The 15,916-nt window shown below is 32.8% G+C and overlaps 3 protein-coding genes and 1 long non-coding RNA gene across 5 annotated transcripts in view; 2 read left to right on the forward strand and 2 right to left on the reverse strand.

Moving 5' to 3' along the window:
* Positions 1–1,273, forward strand: part of LOC100162863 (maltase 1-like) — an 8,402-nt gene extending 7,129 nt beyond the window's left edge. The window contains 1 exon segment of the mRNA XM_029487447.1: positions 921–1,273. Coding sequence (XP_029343307.1) covers positions 921–1,124 — 204 coding nt within the window. The 3' untranslated portion in view covers positions 1,125–1,273.
* Positions 1,274–3,335: 2,062 nt separating this feature from the next.
* On the reverse strand, positions 3,336–8,519 carry LOC100165662 (tectonic-3). The gene is made up of 6 exons (XM_008184981.3): positions 7,918–8,519; positions 7,558–7,746; positions 7,244–7,457; positions 6,170–6,378; positions 5,269–5,904; positions 3,336–4,020 (listed from the first exon to the last, which is right to left on the reverse strand). Exons 1-6 carry the CDS (start codon positions 8,482–8,484, stop codon positions 3,529–3,531), a joined length of 2,307 nt encoding a protein of 768 aa, XP_008183203.1. The 5' UTR covers positions 8,485–8,519; the 3' UTR covers positions 3,336–3,528.
* Positions 8,456–10,715, reverse strand: LOC103309471 (B9 domain-containing protein 2). Its single transcript, XM_008184977.3, has 4 exons — positions 10,339–10,715; positions 9,585–9,710; positions 9,300–9,434; positions 8,456–8,666 (listed from the first exon to the last, which is right to left on the reverse strand). Exons 1-4 carry the CDS (start codon positions 10,424–10,426, stop codon positions 8,488–8,490), a joined length of 528 nt encoding a protein of 175 aa, XP_008183199.1. The 5' UTR covers positions 10,427–10,715; the 3' UTR covers positions 8,456–8,487.
* LOC107883786 lies at positions 10,437–15,271 on the forward strand. 2 transcript variants are annotated; one of them, XR_003839059.1, is made up of 4 exons: positions 10,437–10,553; positions 10,623–11,043; positions 14,952–15,040; positions 15,108–15,271. It is a non-coding gene; the product is annotated as an uncharacterized LOC107883786 (long non-coding RNA). The 2 variants fall into 2 exon arrangements; XR_001679520.2 differs by lacking the exons at positions 10,437–10,553; positions 10,623–11,043 and adding an exon at positions 13,950–13,999.
* The last annotated feature ends 645 nt before the right edge of the window (positions 15,272–15,916 follow it).

Below are 15,916 nucleotides of genomic sequence, written 5' to 3' on the forward strand. Positions count from 1 at the left end.
CGCCTACTAAATTTATTTTTGCACCATCGTTCTAAACTTGTCGAATTACATGTTTCAAAAAAAAAAGTCGAAAATTCGAGGAGCCGCTAAACTAGATTTATACCAAACATTATATTACGGTATGCACCGGTATTACGGTTTTCCGGTATGCACCAGTATTACGGTATGTACCGGTATTATGGTATACCGTTGTAGCGGTATTTGTGCAAAAACCGATATACCGAAAAAACCTTAGTATAATGTAATACAGTAAAATATAATATAAGCTGATGGTAGGTTGAATATGAAAAATGGAATATGTACCGGTAATGGTACATGCATGGTATAAATGGGTCAAGTCAGATTTTGAGATAGGTACACTTTTACATTTTTATCTCTAAACTTAACTTAAACTTAACTTTTTAAAGGTCATTTATAGTATATACTGTGTCTTGTAAATGTAAAAAAAATGTGTTTGAATTTATATAGACATTAATATTATTCTCTATTTCATTTAAGCATAATAATAAATCTGATAACTTTTTATGGTCTGGAGAAAATATCATTACATTTTTTTTATATTTAATATGTTTAATCATTGGTTATAATATGATGATAATAATAATAATAATAATAATAATAATACAATATAATAGTTTTAACTTGTGGAGTTTAATATTTATATACATATTATGTTTAAGCAGAACAAATTAAATTATTGTATCATATATACTCATAATATATTATCCTAATAGGTTAACATAAAAATACATAAATGATGTAAGAAAAACAAATAAAACACTATATTTTTTATAGTAACGCTAAATAAAAGGTATGTTGCAAATTAAAACTGTAACTTGTTTTTATATCAAGTGGGATCATTGGATCAATATTGTTTTTTATGTGCAACTTAAAATATATGATGGTTTAAACAATTTCAGTTAAGTGCATTCAATAGCGGATCTGCGTGGAAATGGAACGAACAACGACGACAGTATTATTTACATCAATTCCAAGAAAAACAACCAGACTTGAACTACAGGAATCCATCAGTTAGAGAAGCAATGAAGGTAGTCTCATCACTTATCGATAAAAAAATATACATTATCACATTGACAAGTCAGCTAATCAAACCTTTTATATAATTTATTTTCCCTATAGAACATATTTTTTTTTGGTTGGGACGCGATGTAGATGGGTTTAAAATGAATTCGGTAAATTTTTTATTCGAAAGAGAAGATTTAGCTGACGAACCGAAATCGAACAAAATCGGTTATTTGGACACTGATTACCATTCGTTAGATCATACGAGCACGGTCGATCAGCCGGAAGCTTTTACAATTGTACATGAATAGAGGCAGTTGTTTGATAGTTACAGGACGAGGGAAAAGAAAACCAAGTAAAAATTGAGTTAAATAATAATTACATACCATTCATTATCCAATTTTTACAACTGAGAAACAATTTTACTTTCTTATTTCGTACTGTTGTCTTGCTGTCTGTAGCTAAAGATAGGTATACAAATATTCACTTGTAAAGCTTTGGTGATCAATCTGAAAAACTCAAATTTTTTCTTTTCCCTAGAAGTGTTTTTAAGTTGTATTTGAGGTAAACAACTAGAAATATTCATGACTAGAATTTATTGGTATTCTCTCTAAGATTCGAGTTATTGAGACTCGACTGCATCAATGTTTTATGTTATTAAAGATAAATTTATTTTAATTGACAATATAGTTTACGATCTATTTTAAACGGTTATAAATTGATGTTCAGACTTTTTGTGGTGGAATGTCACTCGCCTTTGGACGATTTTTACCAAAGAATAACGATCAAAATTGAAGAAAATTGTTCTCATATACATATAGGAAATAGGCATATAGCTTTGATCCGTGTTCGACTTTGCTAAATTAAATTAGGAGTACTTTGTTTACCTAATACCATTGAGCTTATATTATAGTATTATACAATATATTTTCAATGGGAGGTAATACTTATTTTTATGAAGGTAAATGGCTTTTATTATTTAATCATAATATTTATCGGTAACGCCCGCCATAATGGTCCAATGTCCAACGTACACATCACGATTGTGTGGACCTACCGATAAAATGTTAAGTATGAGTAGACAGTAGTCTCGTGAGTATCTATACAGATTTCTTTATGTATATGGTAATCGTCATTTTGGAAATATTATACTATTTTTGTATTCTACCAATGACATTTGAAATTTAATTTAAAATAAGTAGCTGATACTAAATCTTTCTAAGATAAGCTTAAAATATGCACTAGTTACTATTATAATTTAGTAGAAATTTCAAATTAGTATTTTTTTTAAAAATAAATTTGTAAAAAATTATAATGCCAAAAAACAAATTTTGGCACGGGCCATGGACCACGCCGGATAGTAATATATGTATAGGTATATATGATTGACAATTGACAAGACAAAGCATTATGCAACTGATTTTATAGTAACTGAAACAATGGTTTTTCCTTCATGGCACCTAACTATATATAGCGATTGGACAGTAAAGTAGTAGACTGTAGACGCAGTAGGATAAGTGAGTATAATCTATAGTTGTACTCTATTATAATATTATTTAACTATGTATAGATAGGTACAATACTAAAATGTAAAGTATATTTTATTGTCAAGTTTAAATATACTGTGAACATACCACACGTTCACTTGCAGTGTACCTATATGTATACACGCCATACAGTATATTTAAGACAAATGGTTACATTTTAGAGATATAGCTACTTTGATTCTAATTTCTAGTACGTATTGTTCAGAATTAAATTTGGGCTTAAATTCTGGATAAGGATACTAAGTATAAGAACTACAAAATATGCATCTGCATCGTTGGCATTTAAAAGACTAATTTTATGTTGCTCATTGATCAGTATTATATATTATTATAATTTATAATAATTTACTGACGTCTTACTAAAATTATAAAGTGAAAATATATTTATTTATGAATTCTAAATTCTTCTCCTTCAGAATGAAAATTTAGGACCATCTAATGAGGGCATAATTTTACAATGGAAAAATAAGTAGAAAATTTGTATTATAAAAAATTATTATTATGTTTATTTATTTTTATTTGTATTAAGTACCTAGTCTTAGTACCTACTTATTATTTCATCATTATGATTATAATTTTACTTTATTGGCGATTGAAATTAATAAGGTTTAACGGGGACGCTGTGTAGGTATGATTTATATGTTATTTTACTAGTTTCCCGTTACAGATCCATTCTCCGCCGGCCTGATAATTGATAAGCTTTTAATCGACAAAATTGATTATTGACGATTTTAAATATTTTTAAATATATAAAATATAATTCAATAATAATATTATTGTGTAAAATATTATTATTGGTACAAATTTGAAATTATATTAATTTTTTTAGATCTTTGGCGCTTTTGACATACGAGTATTATATTGGATATAGTTTTATGTTGGCGCTTATGTCCTACTGATTTTGGCCCAAATTACATGTAACTTGCACACCTTTGGCGCTTATGTCGTAAAGCTACGATCAGTGGCAGTGTAGGTACGACAATAACACTTGCAAACCTACGACGAAATAGACTTTGTGAACGGAACGCGAGACTCGGGCGGCGCCGGACGACCAGAACGGATAGTAAAAGTCTTCGGGCAATCTAAACTCGTACGTGGGTGGTTCGGCGAACGTCCTGATTGGCGGTCGGGTCAGGTCCACGTACACCACGGTGACCCTCACAGGCACTTCAACGGTAACCGATCGATCGCCGCCGCTGACGGTGACGGCCGACGCCGTGTAATTGGTCAGCACTCCAAGCACGGTGGGCCGCGGACTGTCGAACGGGCCCACGTGTGAGTACAACACCCGTATGTGCACGCCGTCCATCACGGCCGGACACGAGTTTTCAGACAGCGGCAACTGCTGTGCGGGCGGTTTGGCGACCACAAACGGTATCCACCTGGTCACGTCCGGGTCTCCGAGACTGGCAACCAAGGCACCTTCGTAATCTCCGAGAACTGCCATCGTCTGTAACACGATATCGCGGTGAATTATAATAATAATAATATGATTGTGTGTGATAAAAGGATGTTATTTTCTCTCTCTCACCCACGCTCAACATTGCAAATTTGCGTTCTCCAGAACAAAAATACCGTATGTCCGTTGTCCATATGTTTTTAGCTTTAATATTCAAGTGAATTTACCTATATCAAACTTAAAGTTAAGAACATTATCTGCGTTTTTATGTTGGACCTTTTCACGATATTTCAATTTTTATGGGAGTTTTAGGAGTTCTTATAGAATTATGTTCGTATTATGTGTTAAAATTGAAATATTGTAAAAAATCCAACGTAAGAATATAGTTCTTAAATATAAGTTTTATAATAGATAAATTAACTCCAATATTAAAGCTAACAACACTAAGTATATACTTTATAGTATATATAGATTTGGCTAAGCGCAAATTTGTTATGTAACGCGTGAATCAGAGCGAGAAAACAAATATCCAATATTAATAACAGGCATCCTCATAAGGTTGGCACTAGACCACGGTTAAAATATACAAAGGTATATTAATTAAAATCATGCTCGATACATAATAATATGACGTATACGCAATAGCCAATAGGTACTTTTACTATTCATTTTAAGGCTTTATTTTTAACTCTCCAAATTTATACATTAAATAATTGACTAGGTTTTATAATTGATCTATGTTGCAACTTGTAACTTGTAAGCTTTGGTTTACTATACAATGTACTCGATATTCGATTGAGGTTGAATTACCAGAAATAAATGTTTGTGTTTACTAATAAGTATAATAATTTACGTGCGTGAATGATAAAAATCGTTATACCGGGTTTTTGAACTTTTGAATGTCAATATAGGTACAGACTTTTTGCATAACTACAATAATACTAGCTGATCCAGCGCATTTCGTTACCCGTAAAAAATTACAACTTTAAAAAAATTGTGATTGTTTAACTCCTTTTGGGTGCAAATCAGCCTCCCTGGTAGCCGGGTTGGACCTAAGAGGGTGAAAATTACTTTACGACCTATTGTTTTACCCACCAAAAATACAAAAAAATTTTGATTAAAATCGGCCGAGCCGTTTAGGAGGAGTGCGACGACAATATAGTTGTTTCCAGTTGGTATGCACCAGAGATGCTTACAGGTTATAATGATGATAATATGATAATTTATACTGTATAGTGAGTGTATCTGTGTTTAATCTATAAGTATACAATAAATAAAAATGCTGTGTCATAGTCATACTTCGTTTTGAATGTAGTTACAAATGTCTGCAAATGATACGCCGCCACTGGGTATGGAATGATCATCAGCTCTCTTGGACAACTGCATATTTCGACGTCGGACTTGGACATGACACTGGACGTCGACACTCTCCAAGAAGTTGACGGACTGCCGAGGCTCGGTGGAGTGAACACACCTACCGTACCCGTCCGTTTCTGGTAAGTACATCTTCTTCGGGCGTCGGAGTTTCACTACGTCTTTACCGGCCATGGTTACTAGCACTGGGCTCCCAGTCACGTAACCGGGCTTACCACTCCGCTCGTATGACTCCACCGCTGACCTGACGGTGGCCCAGGCGAATCGAACGCTGAACCTCTGATCGAGGTAGATGGGATGACCGGCGTCCGGCACGTCCCGGTGATAGAAGTGCACATCCACCCGGCGGACGCCCCTAGACCCGTTGTGCGTCACCAAGTACTCGACCCCGTCGACGACCCGACGGCAAATACCGCCTAAGTAAACGGGATCATAGTGCGAACGATTGTTGTTATCTCTGGTACCGACGCCGACTTTTCCAACTTGACAATCGTACGACGATCCGTTCACCGTCACGCAGTGGTGGTGCGCCATGGCTTGGATGATGACCAAATCGATTTTCTACAAATAACAAAAGTCTCAGAGTAATCACTTATCATCGATATCGGTATCAAAATCAACAGTTATTAAACATTTGCAATGGTACCTTCTACGATATAACAATTTATACTTTTTTATTACACTTCTATAGATCAGTTTTTAAAATATTCTACGAACCAACGAACCAATTATGTAATTTTTATGAAATAGTCGTCACTTCCTTGCAATTAACATAATATAATAAATCTCGTAAGTCGTAATTAAGGTGTAAATATAGAATATTTACTTCAGTCTTGTGAACGCTATTGTAAATGGGTTGCACCACTTTGAACAGCCCTCTTTCGCCGTAGTAGTACTTGAAGCTTAACGATGAGTTGTTATTACAAACGTCTGTCAGATTAGGCACGAACGTCTTGCAGTTTGTTTCCTTTGTTTTCAAGTATTCGACGGGTTGTTCGACACTGCACAGTGAATCGAGAGCGCTGTTTTTCAAACCTGATGAAAGGAAAACCTTATTAACGTTATACATTTTTGTTCGCCACGTGGAGGTGGTGGTTGCGTTGGATCAGGCACGGCGCTAGAATTTTTTTCCAAGGGGGACGGCAAATATTTTTTTTTACATGGGCTAAGGTTTTTTCAACAAACACTGAGGCTAATAAATAAAATATAAATATAATTTTCATATCATATATCATAATATAGCTATTAGCTGTATAGTACACAAGTTTTTATATTGTATGCTTTAAAAGTTTAAACAGATAAATAGATAATATGTATATACATTTGAATAATTATAAATATTTTAAGAATAATGTCAATTATTTTTTATGTAGGTACCTTATGTAAGAAAATGTTTAACCACAGACCGTCAACAACTATATTCATAATTAGTGCTCGGAAGTTGTAGGAATTGCATATTGTTCTGTATGATCTTAATTTAAGCAGACCTAGCTAGAAATTTGAAGTACCTATACAATTTTATTGCAAGTTAAAAAATTAAAAATTGAAAATGCATATTTTGCATATTTTGCCAATTTTAACTAAAAAAGTGCATATTACATTGATTTTATACTCATATTTTTTTACATATTTAACATTTAACATTATTATTTAACATTATTTATCATTATTTAACATATTTTTCAATTTGTTCGTGCATATTTTACCTTTTTTTAGCTCCTACAACTTCCGAGCCCTATTCATAATGAATAATGATGTACACAAATGATAATTTCTTTATGACTTTATTGTATCGTACATATTTGTCAGTAGTGGGGTTGGCGAGGGGGCCGAACTGTTCTTGTCCCTCCCTCCCTTGGCGCCGTGCCTGGGTAGGATACGCTGACAACTGTATACTGACCAAATGTTTTGATTTCAGAAGAATTTACGTCAGACACGACGTTAAACATCCATCGCAAAGACTTGTAAGTAAGGTCATAGTTGTTGTATATGGAGGAATCCACTGGAAGTGCAGAAGTAAAAGGATGATGTCTGCTTATGGCCTTCTCATCGCACCAAGTAAAGATGTCGCGTTTCCGAAGAGAAGTTGCTACTTGCGTTTCGGATTCGATTGTCTGTAAAACACGTTAACGAAACATACAGCTTTAAAACATATATCTATATATTTATGTACCTACTTATATATTATATTATACAATATAGGTATATAATTACGTCTCGTTCGGGATAGAAATAATCCGATGGTACGTTTTCGATCACCACGTAAAACAACGAAGAATCGAACAAGATTGATTCTTGCTTTATCAAAGTAGACTTCGCTTGATCGGGACACAATGTGAATGTCTTCAAATCGTGGCTAGTGCAATCTGTGTCGCAACAACAATTTATGTCACAGCTGCCGTACTATGAATAATAAGTATTATAAGACTTCCACACATATAATAAATTCCGTAAGGAAATTAGGTACCCTAAGTAACAATATGATGATATACGGGATAGTTTAACAGATAAAGTGGCCTATCAAGTTTTTTTACTGCAGTGGTGTTTAAGTACAAAACGATTTGGTATACTTACGATTAGGTCACAGTGGCAGTATTCATAGGGAACGAAACGAACGACTTCAGCGCCGTTTTCAGACAAGTATTTTGGCGGCGAAACACTAGTAAATTCCGTAGCGGTGGTGCCGGTGCTGGTAGTATTGGTGGCGTTTGTCACCGGCAAATACGTTTTAGTTGGTGTAGCGTTAACTTTTCCAACTGAAGGTTTAACGACGACAGTGACGTTTGAGCTGCCAAAAGTAGCGTTTCCAGAACTGTTGGCCTTGTCACCGCCAAGGGACATGACGGTTCTGTCATCAACCTCTACGACTACGTCTTTGAGCGTTGATCCTTTGGAATCGTTTCCAGAGACGTCGTAACGAACTATTTTCGGGCTACTACCCCCGACAGTGGTAGTTTTGAGCCCATTTTTTGGCGTTGTCGCCGTCGTCATTGCCGCAGTCGCAACCATCGTTGGCTGCACTGAACATGTTTCGTTGGCCACGCAGTCTTTGATGGTGGTCGTTTCGGCGTACGCACAGCTGAACGACAACGACAATAAAGCCACGGTCGTGACAAAATCCACTCGTCTACTTTTGACCATCGTTTATAGTTCCACTCCGTACCGCCGAAAGTTTCGGGCGATCACGTTCAACCGGAAGCGCACCGTTCCCAGCGACTCGGTGTGCAACCGGTACCGGTCCGTGCCACAGTATACGAAATCCGGCGACTTCAGCTGGGCGCCACCGCCGAGAAAAAATCGGCGAAACTCGTCCCTGAGATTACCTAAAAATTGTTCTCCGAGTTATTACATAATATCCACGATCAATATTGGTCTCAAAAGTTGTGTACACGAATGTATTCTGTCAAGTCTATCCGGAAAAAAATTATAAACCAAAATCATAAAACTTAAAAGTGATAGTATATATATATAGCCTGCTTTAATTTGGGCATTAACGAGAGCCAGTAATATAATATTAGCAATTCTTTTTTTAAATTTAAAATATTATTAGAATTATACTTACATCATTACTATATAATATGTCTTACAATATTTGTTTGAATTAAGTTCTAAATCACATGAACATTACAATTTTGAACATGAATTATGGATATTATACCGAAGTAAAACTATGATTGAATTTGAAACTATAGAATTAACTTATTTCATTAAACTATTTGAGCAATTGGAAAAACAGATTCCGGAATTCGATACCTATTTGAACTTGGATCACAATCGGTCTGCAAGCGATTATTCAGCATTAATTGCTAGTACCTATTAAGTTACCCGTAACCCATATATTGTTTTAAAGTCTTAACTATTAACCCATATATTTTATAAAATTTGATTATTATTTGAAACTTTTAATAATATGTTTCTATGCACATTGTTATATTATAACTTTATCATATACTGACCGATCGGCCGCCAAGTGTGGCAATCTACCGTGTGCGTTCCCGGTGTGGTCGGCACGTAACAAAATCCGTACCCGTAAATCTCGCTACGTCCGTAACTGTCGTAGTGATATACTTGCACGTGGAATTTAGGCCAACCTAGGAACAGAAAACAACGTTGACATCCGTATATAATATAAAATAATGTTTTTAACTAATTACAATTTGTATGAGTACCAGAGTACCTATATAATACATTATAATAACCGTAAATTTAAGAAGTAAATACCTACTATTATAATTATGTACCTTGTATTCCTTTGGACGCGAAGTGAATGTCGATCGGGTGACACCACCAGGTTCTGCTATCGTAAGACGGCGAGTCCACTTGGGTTTGTCCTTCTTTGTGACCAGATATAATTTTCCAGTTAGTACCTGCAGAGTGAGTATGTTATGTTTAGTCATAGAAAACGGCATTACATTAAATTGACAATATTAACATAAGATAAACTAATATTATAATTTATAAGATACAAATTAATCGATTATACGCTCCTGCTTTTTGCGAAAGTTTCGAAAATTTTATAAAAAAATAATGAATTAATAAATATAGCCAATATAGGTAATAATTAGGTATTATAATCAAAATCAACCACCTCATTACTTCAACTATAAACAACTATCGGTAAAAAGCTGCAATTTCAATACACATATATTAGGTATTATTTGAGAAATCATTAACCAATGCACATTGCACACGATTTGGATTTCAGTAGAGTAAAATATAGGTCTATCATCCTATAATCTATACACTAAATAGGTATCGAATCTAATCGAAAAAAAATGTCCTTTTAGGCTATATTTATGTGTATATGTTGGTACAGGAGGTATACGAGTACACACAAATATTGCACACTTACATAGAGTATATAGTATATTATATGTGTGATAAATTAATGCGAGTGCACAAACTTTATTTTGCAATACAAATAATAATGATAAAATAAGTACAATAGAACAGCGTCAATACATCATTATACTATATATAAAGACTTATCCTCACCAGCGTGAACGCTCCATTTGCAAAATAAACTCTTGGACGGAAACTGTTCGGCGCTACACAGTTGTCCGATGATAAAAAGCTCGGCCATAACGGAGCGTACGAGATCCGCAACCCGATATGAGTTCCACTGAGTTCATTACGGTGTGTCCATGGTGTTTTTCTCACACTGGTTTACGGCACAGCCGCCGACCAAAAATCAAAATTGAACAGAAATCGTGTGTATATTAAGAAATCCTTAAAATCATAATACAATCCATCTATAATAGAAAATTGTATTGTTATAGGTACATCTACCGTTAAAACCCACTACCACTGCAGTACCGCACTACTTTGTTTCTATCACTTAAGCAATATAGGTACAACTGTGTTAAGTATAATATATATTATGTTCGTTTACATACGAGTAAAAATTGATTGTCACGGTGACCAGTTTTTTTTTAATGTATAATAATATATTATACTTCGTACCTATTGTTGTTGTTGTTTATGGACGAATACTCGTTGCCAAGTGACCGACTTTACCACGACCCTTTTCCGTATACATACGGTCTGCCTCAGTGCATCAGCACAGTATAGGGAAAAAATGTACACAGCTAGTAGTACCTACCTATAGGCTATAACTGGCTGTAAGAGAATGCATTCTAATCTGATTTTTAAGTCCAACAAAAATATTAAGTGTTCTAAGTGGTGGCCATGGGATAGATGGTAAGAGTTAAAAATGTTTATAAAAAAATTAATTTATTAAATAAATGTAAAATAAATATTGGGTTGCGAACACGGGTACCAGTAGGCAAATGTATTTCAAATAGGCAATAGCGAAAGAAAATAATTAACATAATAAAATGGTAATAAAATGACCTACTATAATGAATTTATTTATATATGGTATCAAAAAATAAAAATGGGAAGAGATTTTGGGTGTTCAAAGGTAAATCAATTTTTTTTTTGTTTTTAATTAACATCGGAAACAGTGGTCAGTGGCCATTATAGGCATTAGTAATACTTTTTTTTATTATTATTAAATTAAGTTATACAATTTAGTTTTATCTAGAACTTTAAAATTAGCGTGGTGTTGTACTAATGTCCACATCAGGCCCGAGTGTTGCACTATGGTGTCGGGGTGCTGGAGGCATTCTATAAATTATGTAGTTGACTGAGAGTTCTTAATTCCGTTCTGCAAGTATTGTACCTTGGTTTTTCTTCCTTTACCCATGCCCCTCTAGACATAAACAATCTATAATTAATAACTTCTTTCAAAAATCTGTATAGAAGTTCAGAGTGTTTCTAAGTTATAATCACGGCCTACAAATTTTACTATTGGATACATAATATTTTCCCTCTGTACCTATAGGCCTAAGAGGGTAAATAGTTAAAACTAAAATATTTGGACCAAAAGGTTATTACCCCCCCCCCCCCCACCCCTTGAAGACGAATCAAATCTGATGCTGTATCCCTGTAAGACGTGCGTGGCTGATGCGGAGTCTGCAGTTGATATAAAATCAATTTTTATTGGCTAAAATATCTAGATAATTCTCTGCTGCTCGAAAAAACATTGGATCATGTACATTACCTATGTTTTTGTTGGGCTCTGTTCTAATAATGTAATAATGTGCGGACAATTCTAATATATTATGTAATATATTTATCGCGTAACGCAAATCGGTCGATAAAATTCTAGTTTGTTTGTTTATTTATTAATGTTTAGTTGAATTTTAAACTGTAATGCGAAATAAATTACGAAGAAAATCTATACATATAAAATCCAAATACTACTTAGTCACTGATCGTTGTAACTCAAAAACTACGCAACGTACGAACTTGAAATTTGGAATGGAGGTTCTTCTCATATTTTCACCGTGCAAATGTGCAATAATAAAGGATTTGCTGAAATTCGCATTTTAAAGAGGTGCTACAACAGGCAGTGGCGTATATACAAATTATTTTCACTTTGGGCCAATTTATCAATAGTCAGCATACTGCATAGCGCGACTAACATAGCCATAACTATACATTTATTATGGAGCTGGGTGGTTATAAATACAAATACAAATTGCGAAATTTAATTTTATAGTTATTATGTAAAATTCATTTTTAATTCTTTTTTAAAAAAATATTGACAATTTCATATATACATATATATTTTAATGTTATCTTATTGTGAATTTAACACATTAAAGTCAACAAAGCAAGTCCTGACTATCTAACATTTCCTTGTTGATTCCTCAAAACGATTTTAATCATGGTGAAAAACTGTAAACAGTGTATATATACATGAAATGGTTTAATTAAACCTGCAATTTCACTATGGGCTTTGGCCTAGGGGGCCTCTGACAACAGGGATATTGAGGTTCACGATGGAAATTGGAAATTGGAAATTTTATTTTTATTTATTAATAGTTGCCATTGGTTACAGTTTACAGTAGAAATTAGTATTTATTTATTATTGGTTATTCGGGCAGATCAGGTAAAAGCTTGCAACAAACCAAATTATTGAACCTTGCCTACCAGGGTTGTTGAGTTGCACTTACTGCAGCAAGTTACACCCAAAAAAAGTTGAACAATCATGATTTTTTTAAGAGTTGCTATTCTTTACGGGCAACGAAGTGCACGGGTTCAGCTAGTAATCAATATAACTTAATAACAATTGATTTAAATAATTGTAATTATTTTTTGGTCGTCACGACAACTGTAACGGTAAATGATTTAGAATTTTTTATTATACCTAACATTTATGTGTTGTTGGGCTAAATACAAAATTTTTTTTTCTGACCGTTACTCTTAATATTGATACTCAATTAGGCATTACCCATCCATCCACCTCCCCTTAAAAAGTCAATGGTGGTTCACTCACTGGTAGTTGCGAGTTGCCTACCGATTACCCTTTCACCAAGTCACTAATCTAAACTAACCATCCCTTTATCATCTTACATTTTACAACACCAAGCATTCAGAAAATCTCGGGATACCTTTCTTCATCGTGGGCAACTAATACTCTTTTTTTATTATCCTTCATTCTCAGTCTCTCGCACAGGTCATCGTGTTTACCTAATAATCAGAGAAAATGTTTAAATATCACTGAGGAAGTAGGTATCAGACCAGAGTTCCTGTCCAACTTATTAATTTTTATTATAACTTTATCATGACTTTAAGTTTATAAGTGTTATAGGTACACTTATACAGTTATACCAGTAGTTATAATAAATATAATTGAAAAGTTCTAGCCTAATTTCCCTCTCCTAATCAATTTACAATACAATACACGATTAGGTATACATACTATACCTACTGATTGGAAAAATTAAAAAATAATGTAAATTTAATACAAGACAATGGTATTCTTTTGATTTTTGAACTTTGAACAAGTACCTACCTATAATCTGTTAAAGACTGTTAAATTGTATGACCTTTATTTGTCTTACCAATTATACCTAATTATTACTTTTTTCAGATTATAAGATACAACGAACAACAGTTAAGGAGATTCGATACCGTAATTTTCTGTCTTTGTCCAAAACACAAACTACATATAATTTTATACGAGAAGCGATAAGAATTCTAAAAACAGATTTGAATTTTCGTCAAGTCTACTAGAAATCGACTTTCCCACGTCTTTGATTTTAGATTCCTAGTGGAACGACGAATGTATTGATTTTACAATGGTGTATGTTTTTTTTTTTGTGTCTGTCATCACCTTTTAGGACAGTAAATTGCTTAGATTTTCAACAGTATCTTTTCTGATAGGAAAGTGAATATAGTTGGTACTTTGGGGGGTCAAATTTCCCAGTAGTTTTCAAAAGCGCCGTGAAAAACAAAAGAAAAATTAAGGAAAAACGGGAATTTGTACGTAAAATCTGTTTTCGAGAAAATCGATTTTAATTTTTGGTGCAACTTTTAAACAAATGACCTATATAGGTACATGAAATTTTTACTGAATGTTTATATTAACATTTTCTATACACCATGCCTTTTTTAAAATATTTTGACTTATTTTGAGCTGTTAGGGACATTTTCAGTTTCCAATTTTTTTAGTTTTTTATTCTATAAATATCAATAAAATTTTATTTGTTGGGTACAATTGCTTGAAAATTTAATAGAAAGCTTCTAATATATTGTTTCAAAGACAGATGAAAAATATTAAAAATCCATAGGCACAATTTTTTTTTATAATAATTTAAACTTCGAATTTCGACAAAATTTATCAAATTTAAAAATTAATAATTATTTTGTGGTTAAAAATTTATAAAATGTTCAACTTTTATAGCTAAGGATTGAAAATGTAAAACAAGGTTCCACGTAAATAGGTTATATTACTTTGTTCTTAATAATATCATCAAATATACTTAGTAATATCATACGCTTCGCTCAGAATCGTTTTTCTTATACAATGATATTATATCATTTAATTCAAATTTAACACCATCCACTACAGCGACCCACTTGTAACCTACTGTACAGCGAAGCCACACCCACTTGCCCAACTTTTTTTTTAATATGATGGCCTTTTTTTTCATCAAATTCAGTTAAGAAAATTACAAAACATGTAGTAAATAAAATTCCTCACAACCTAATTGATATTCTCTAACATTCATAAATTATTATTTTTTATGGTGTAGAAGATCCTCCAGCCATTAACACAGAAATACTGTTAGAATCTGGTGATAAAGGTTTATTCTTGTGGATATATTACAGGACCGTATATACAGTAAGTGTGATTTATCATATTGCATTAAATTTCAATAACTTAAAATTAATGTTATTTTATATGTCAGGTTTTATATAATGATGGCACAACCGATTTTATACACCCTGAGGATATATAGGTACAGTGAAGATGAGCAGGGTATGGGCCGTTTAAATCTGCAAGACAAGCGCGGGTTAAAAAAATATCTAAAAGAAAAGTAAATAATTGATGTTTTATAAATGTATTTACTGTTTTATATAATAGTTAACTATTTCATTATAAGAAATTTGCTATTTTATATGGAAAAAAATTTTCATAATTGCCTGAATTATGAATTAATTTTATTTTTTGTTTTAGAAAATTAACATGGTTAAGATAAATTTAATAATTTATCCAGCATTTTAGAAGTTGTAAGCAATTAATAGTTAATATTTTTAACCTTGACATTTGCATTAATTTTCCGGTTTTGTTCAATATATTTTATTTTATTAAATTATATTATGATAGTAATGTTCCTGCAGTTTTTTTCGTCCCATTAATTTTTTTTATTTTATATTCATTTTAAATTACAACATTTGTATTATTGATACTGTGTTCAAAATGTATTTTTTCATCGATTTTAGAGTTATAAGAAAAATCAATAGTTTAATTTGACCATTATGTATGTACAGTATTGTAATTATTTTATCAAAGTTTGTGTTCTAGTTGCTTTATTTTAAAATAATTTCTCTTAATTGTCTATGTGTTATGTTGCACAATAATGTTTCTTTACATTTTAAGGTAAAACAATTTATTTTTGTTTGATAATAATATAATATAATGAGTTTCCACGTGATTTCACTATCCCGGGTGGTATATTATATGTTAAAAATACCATCCATTACAGTGACCCACTTG

This window comes from Acyrthosiphon pisum, chromosome A1 (genome assembly GCF_005508785.2).
Source record: "Acyrthosiphon pisum isolate AL4f chromosome A1, pea_aphid_22Mar2018_4r6ur, whole genome shotgun sequence".
Taxonomy (NCBI): domain Eukaryota; kingdom Metazoa; phylum Arthropoda; class Insecta; order Hemiptera; family Aphididae; genus Acyrthosiphon; species Acyrthosiphon pisum.

Excerpts from the sequence above, each read along its gene's own strand:
- LOC100165662 (XM_008184981.3), bottom strand. The coding sequence starts at position 8,484 with ATGGTCAAAAGTAGACGAGTGGATTTTGTCACGACCGTGGCTTTATTG. Across the intron at positions 5,905-6,169 it reads ATAGCGTTCACAAGACTGAA|AAAATCGATTTGGTCATCAT; the intron begins GTAAATATTCTA and ends TGTTATTTGTAG. Across the intron at positions 4,021-5,268 it reads GTAACTACATTCAAAACGAA|ACGATGGCAGTTCTCGGAGA; the intron begins GTATGACTATGA and ends ATCGTGTTACAG.
- LOC103309471 (XM_008184977.3), bottom strand. The coding sequence starts at position 10,426 with ATGGCCGAGCTTTTTATCATCGGACAACTGTGTAGCGCCGAACAGTTT. Across the intron at positions 9,711-10,338 it reads CAAATGGAGCGTTCACGCTG|GTACTAACTGGAAAATTATA; the intron begins GTGAGGATAAGT and ends CTCACTCTGCAG. Across the intron at positions 9,435-9,584 it reads CGCGTCCAAAGGAATACAAG|GTTGGCCTAAATTCCACGTG; the intron begins GTACATAATTAT and ends TTCTGTTCCTAG.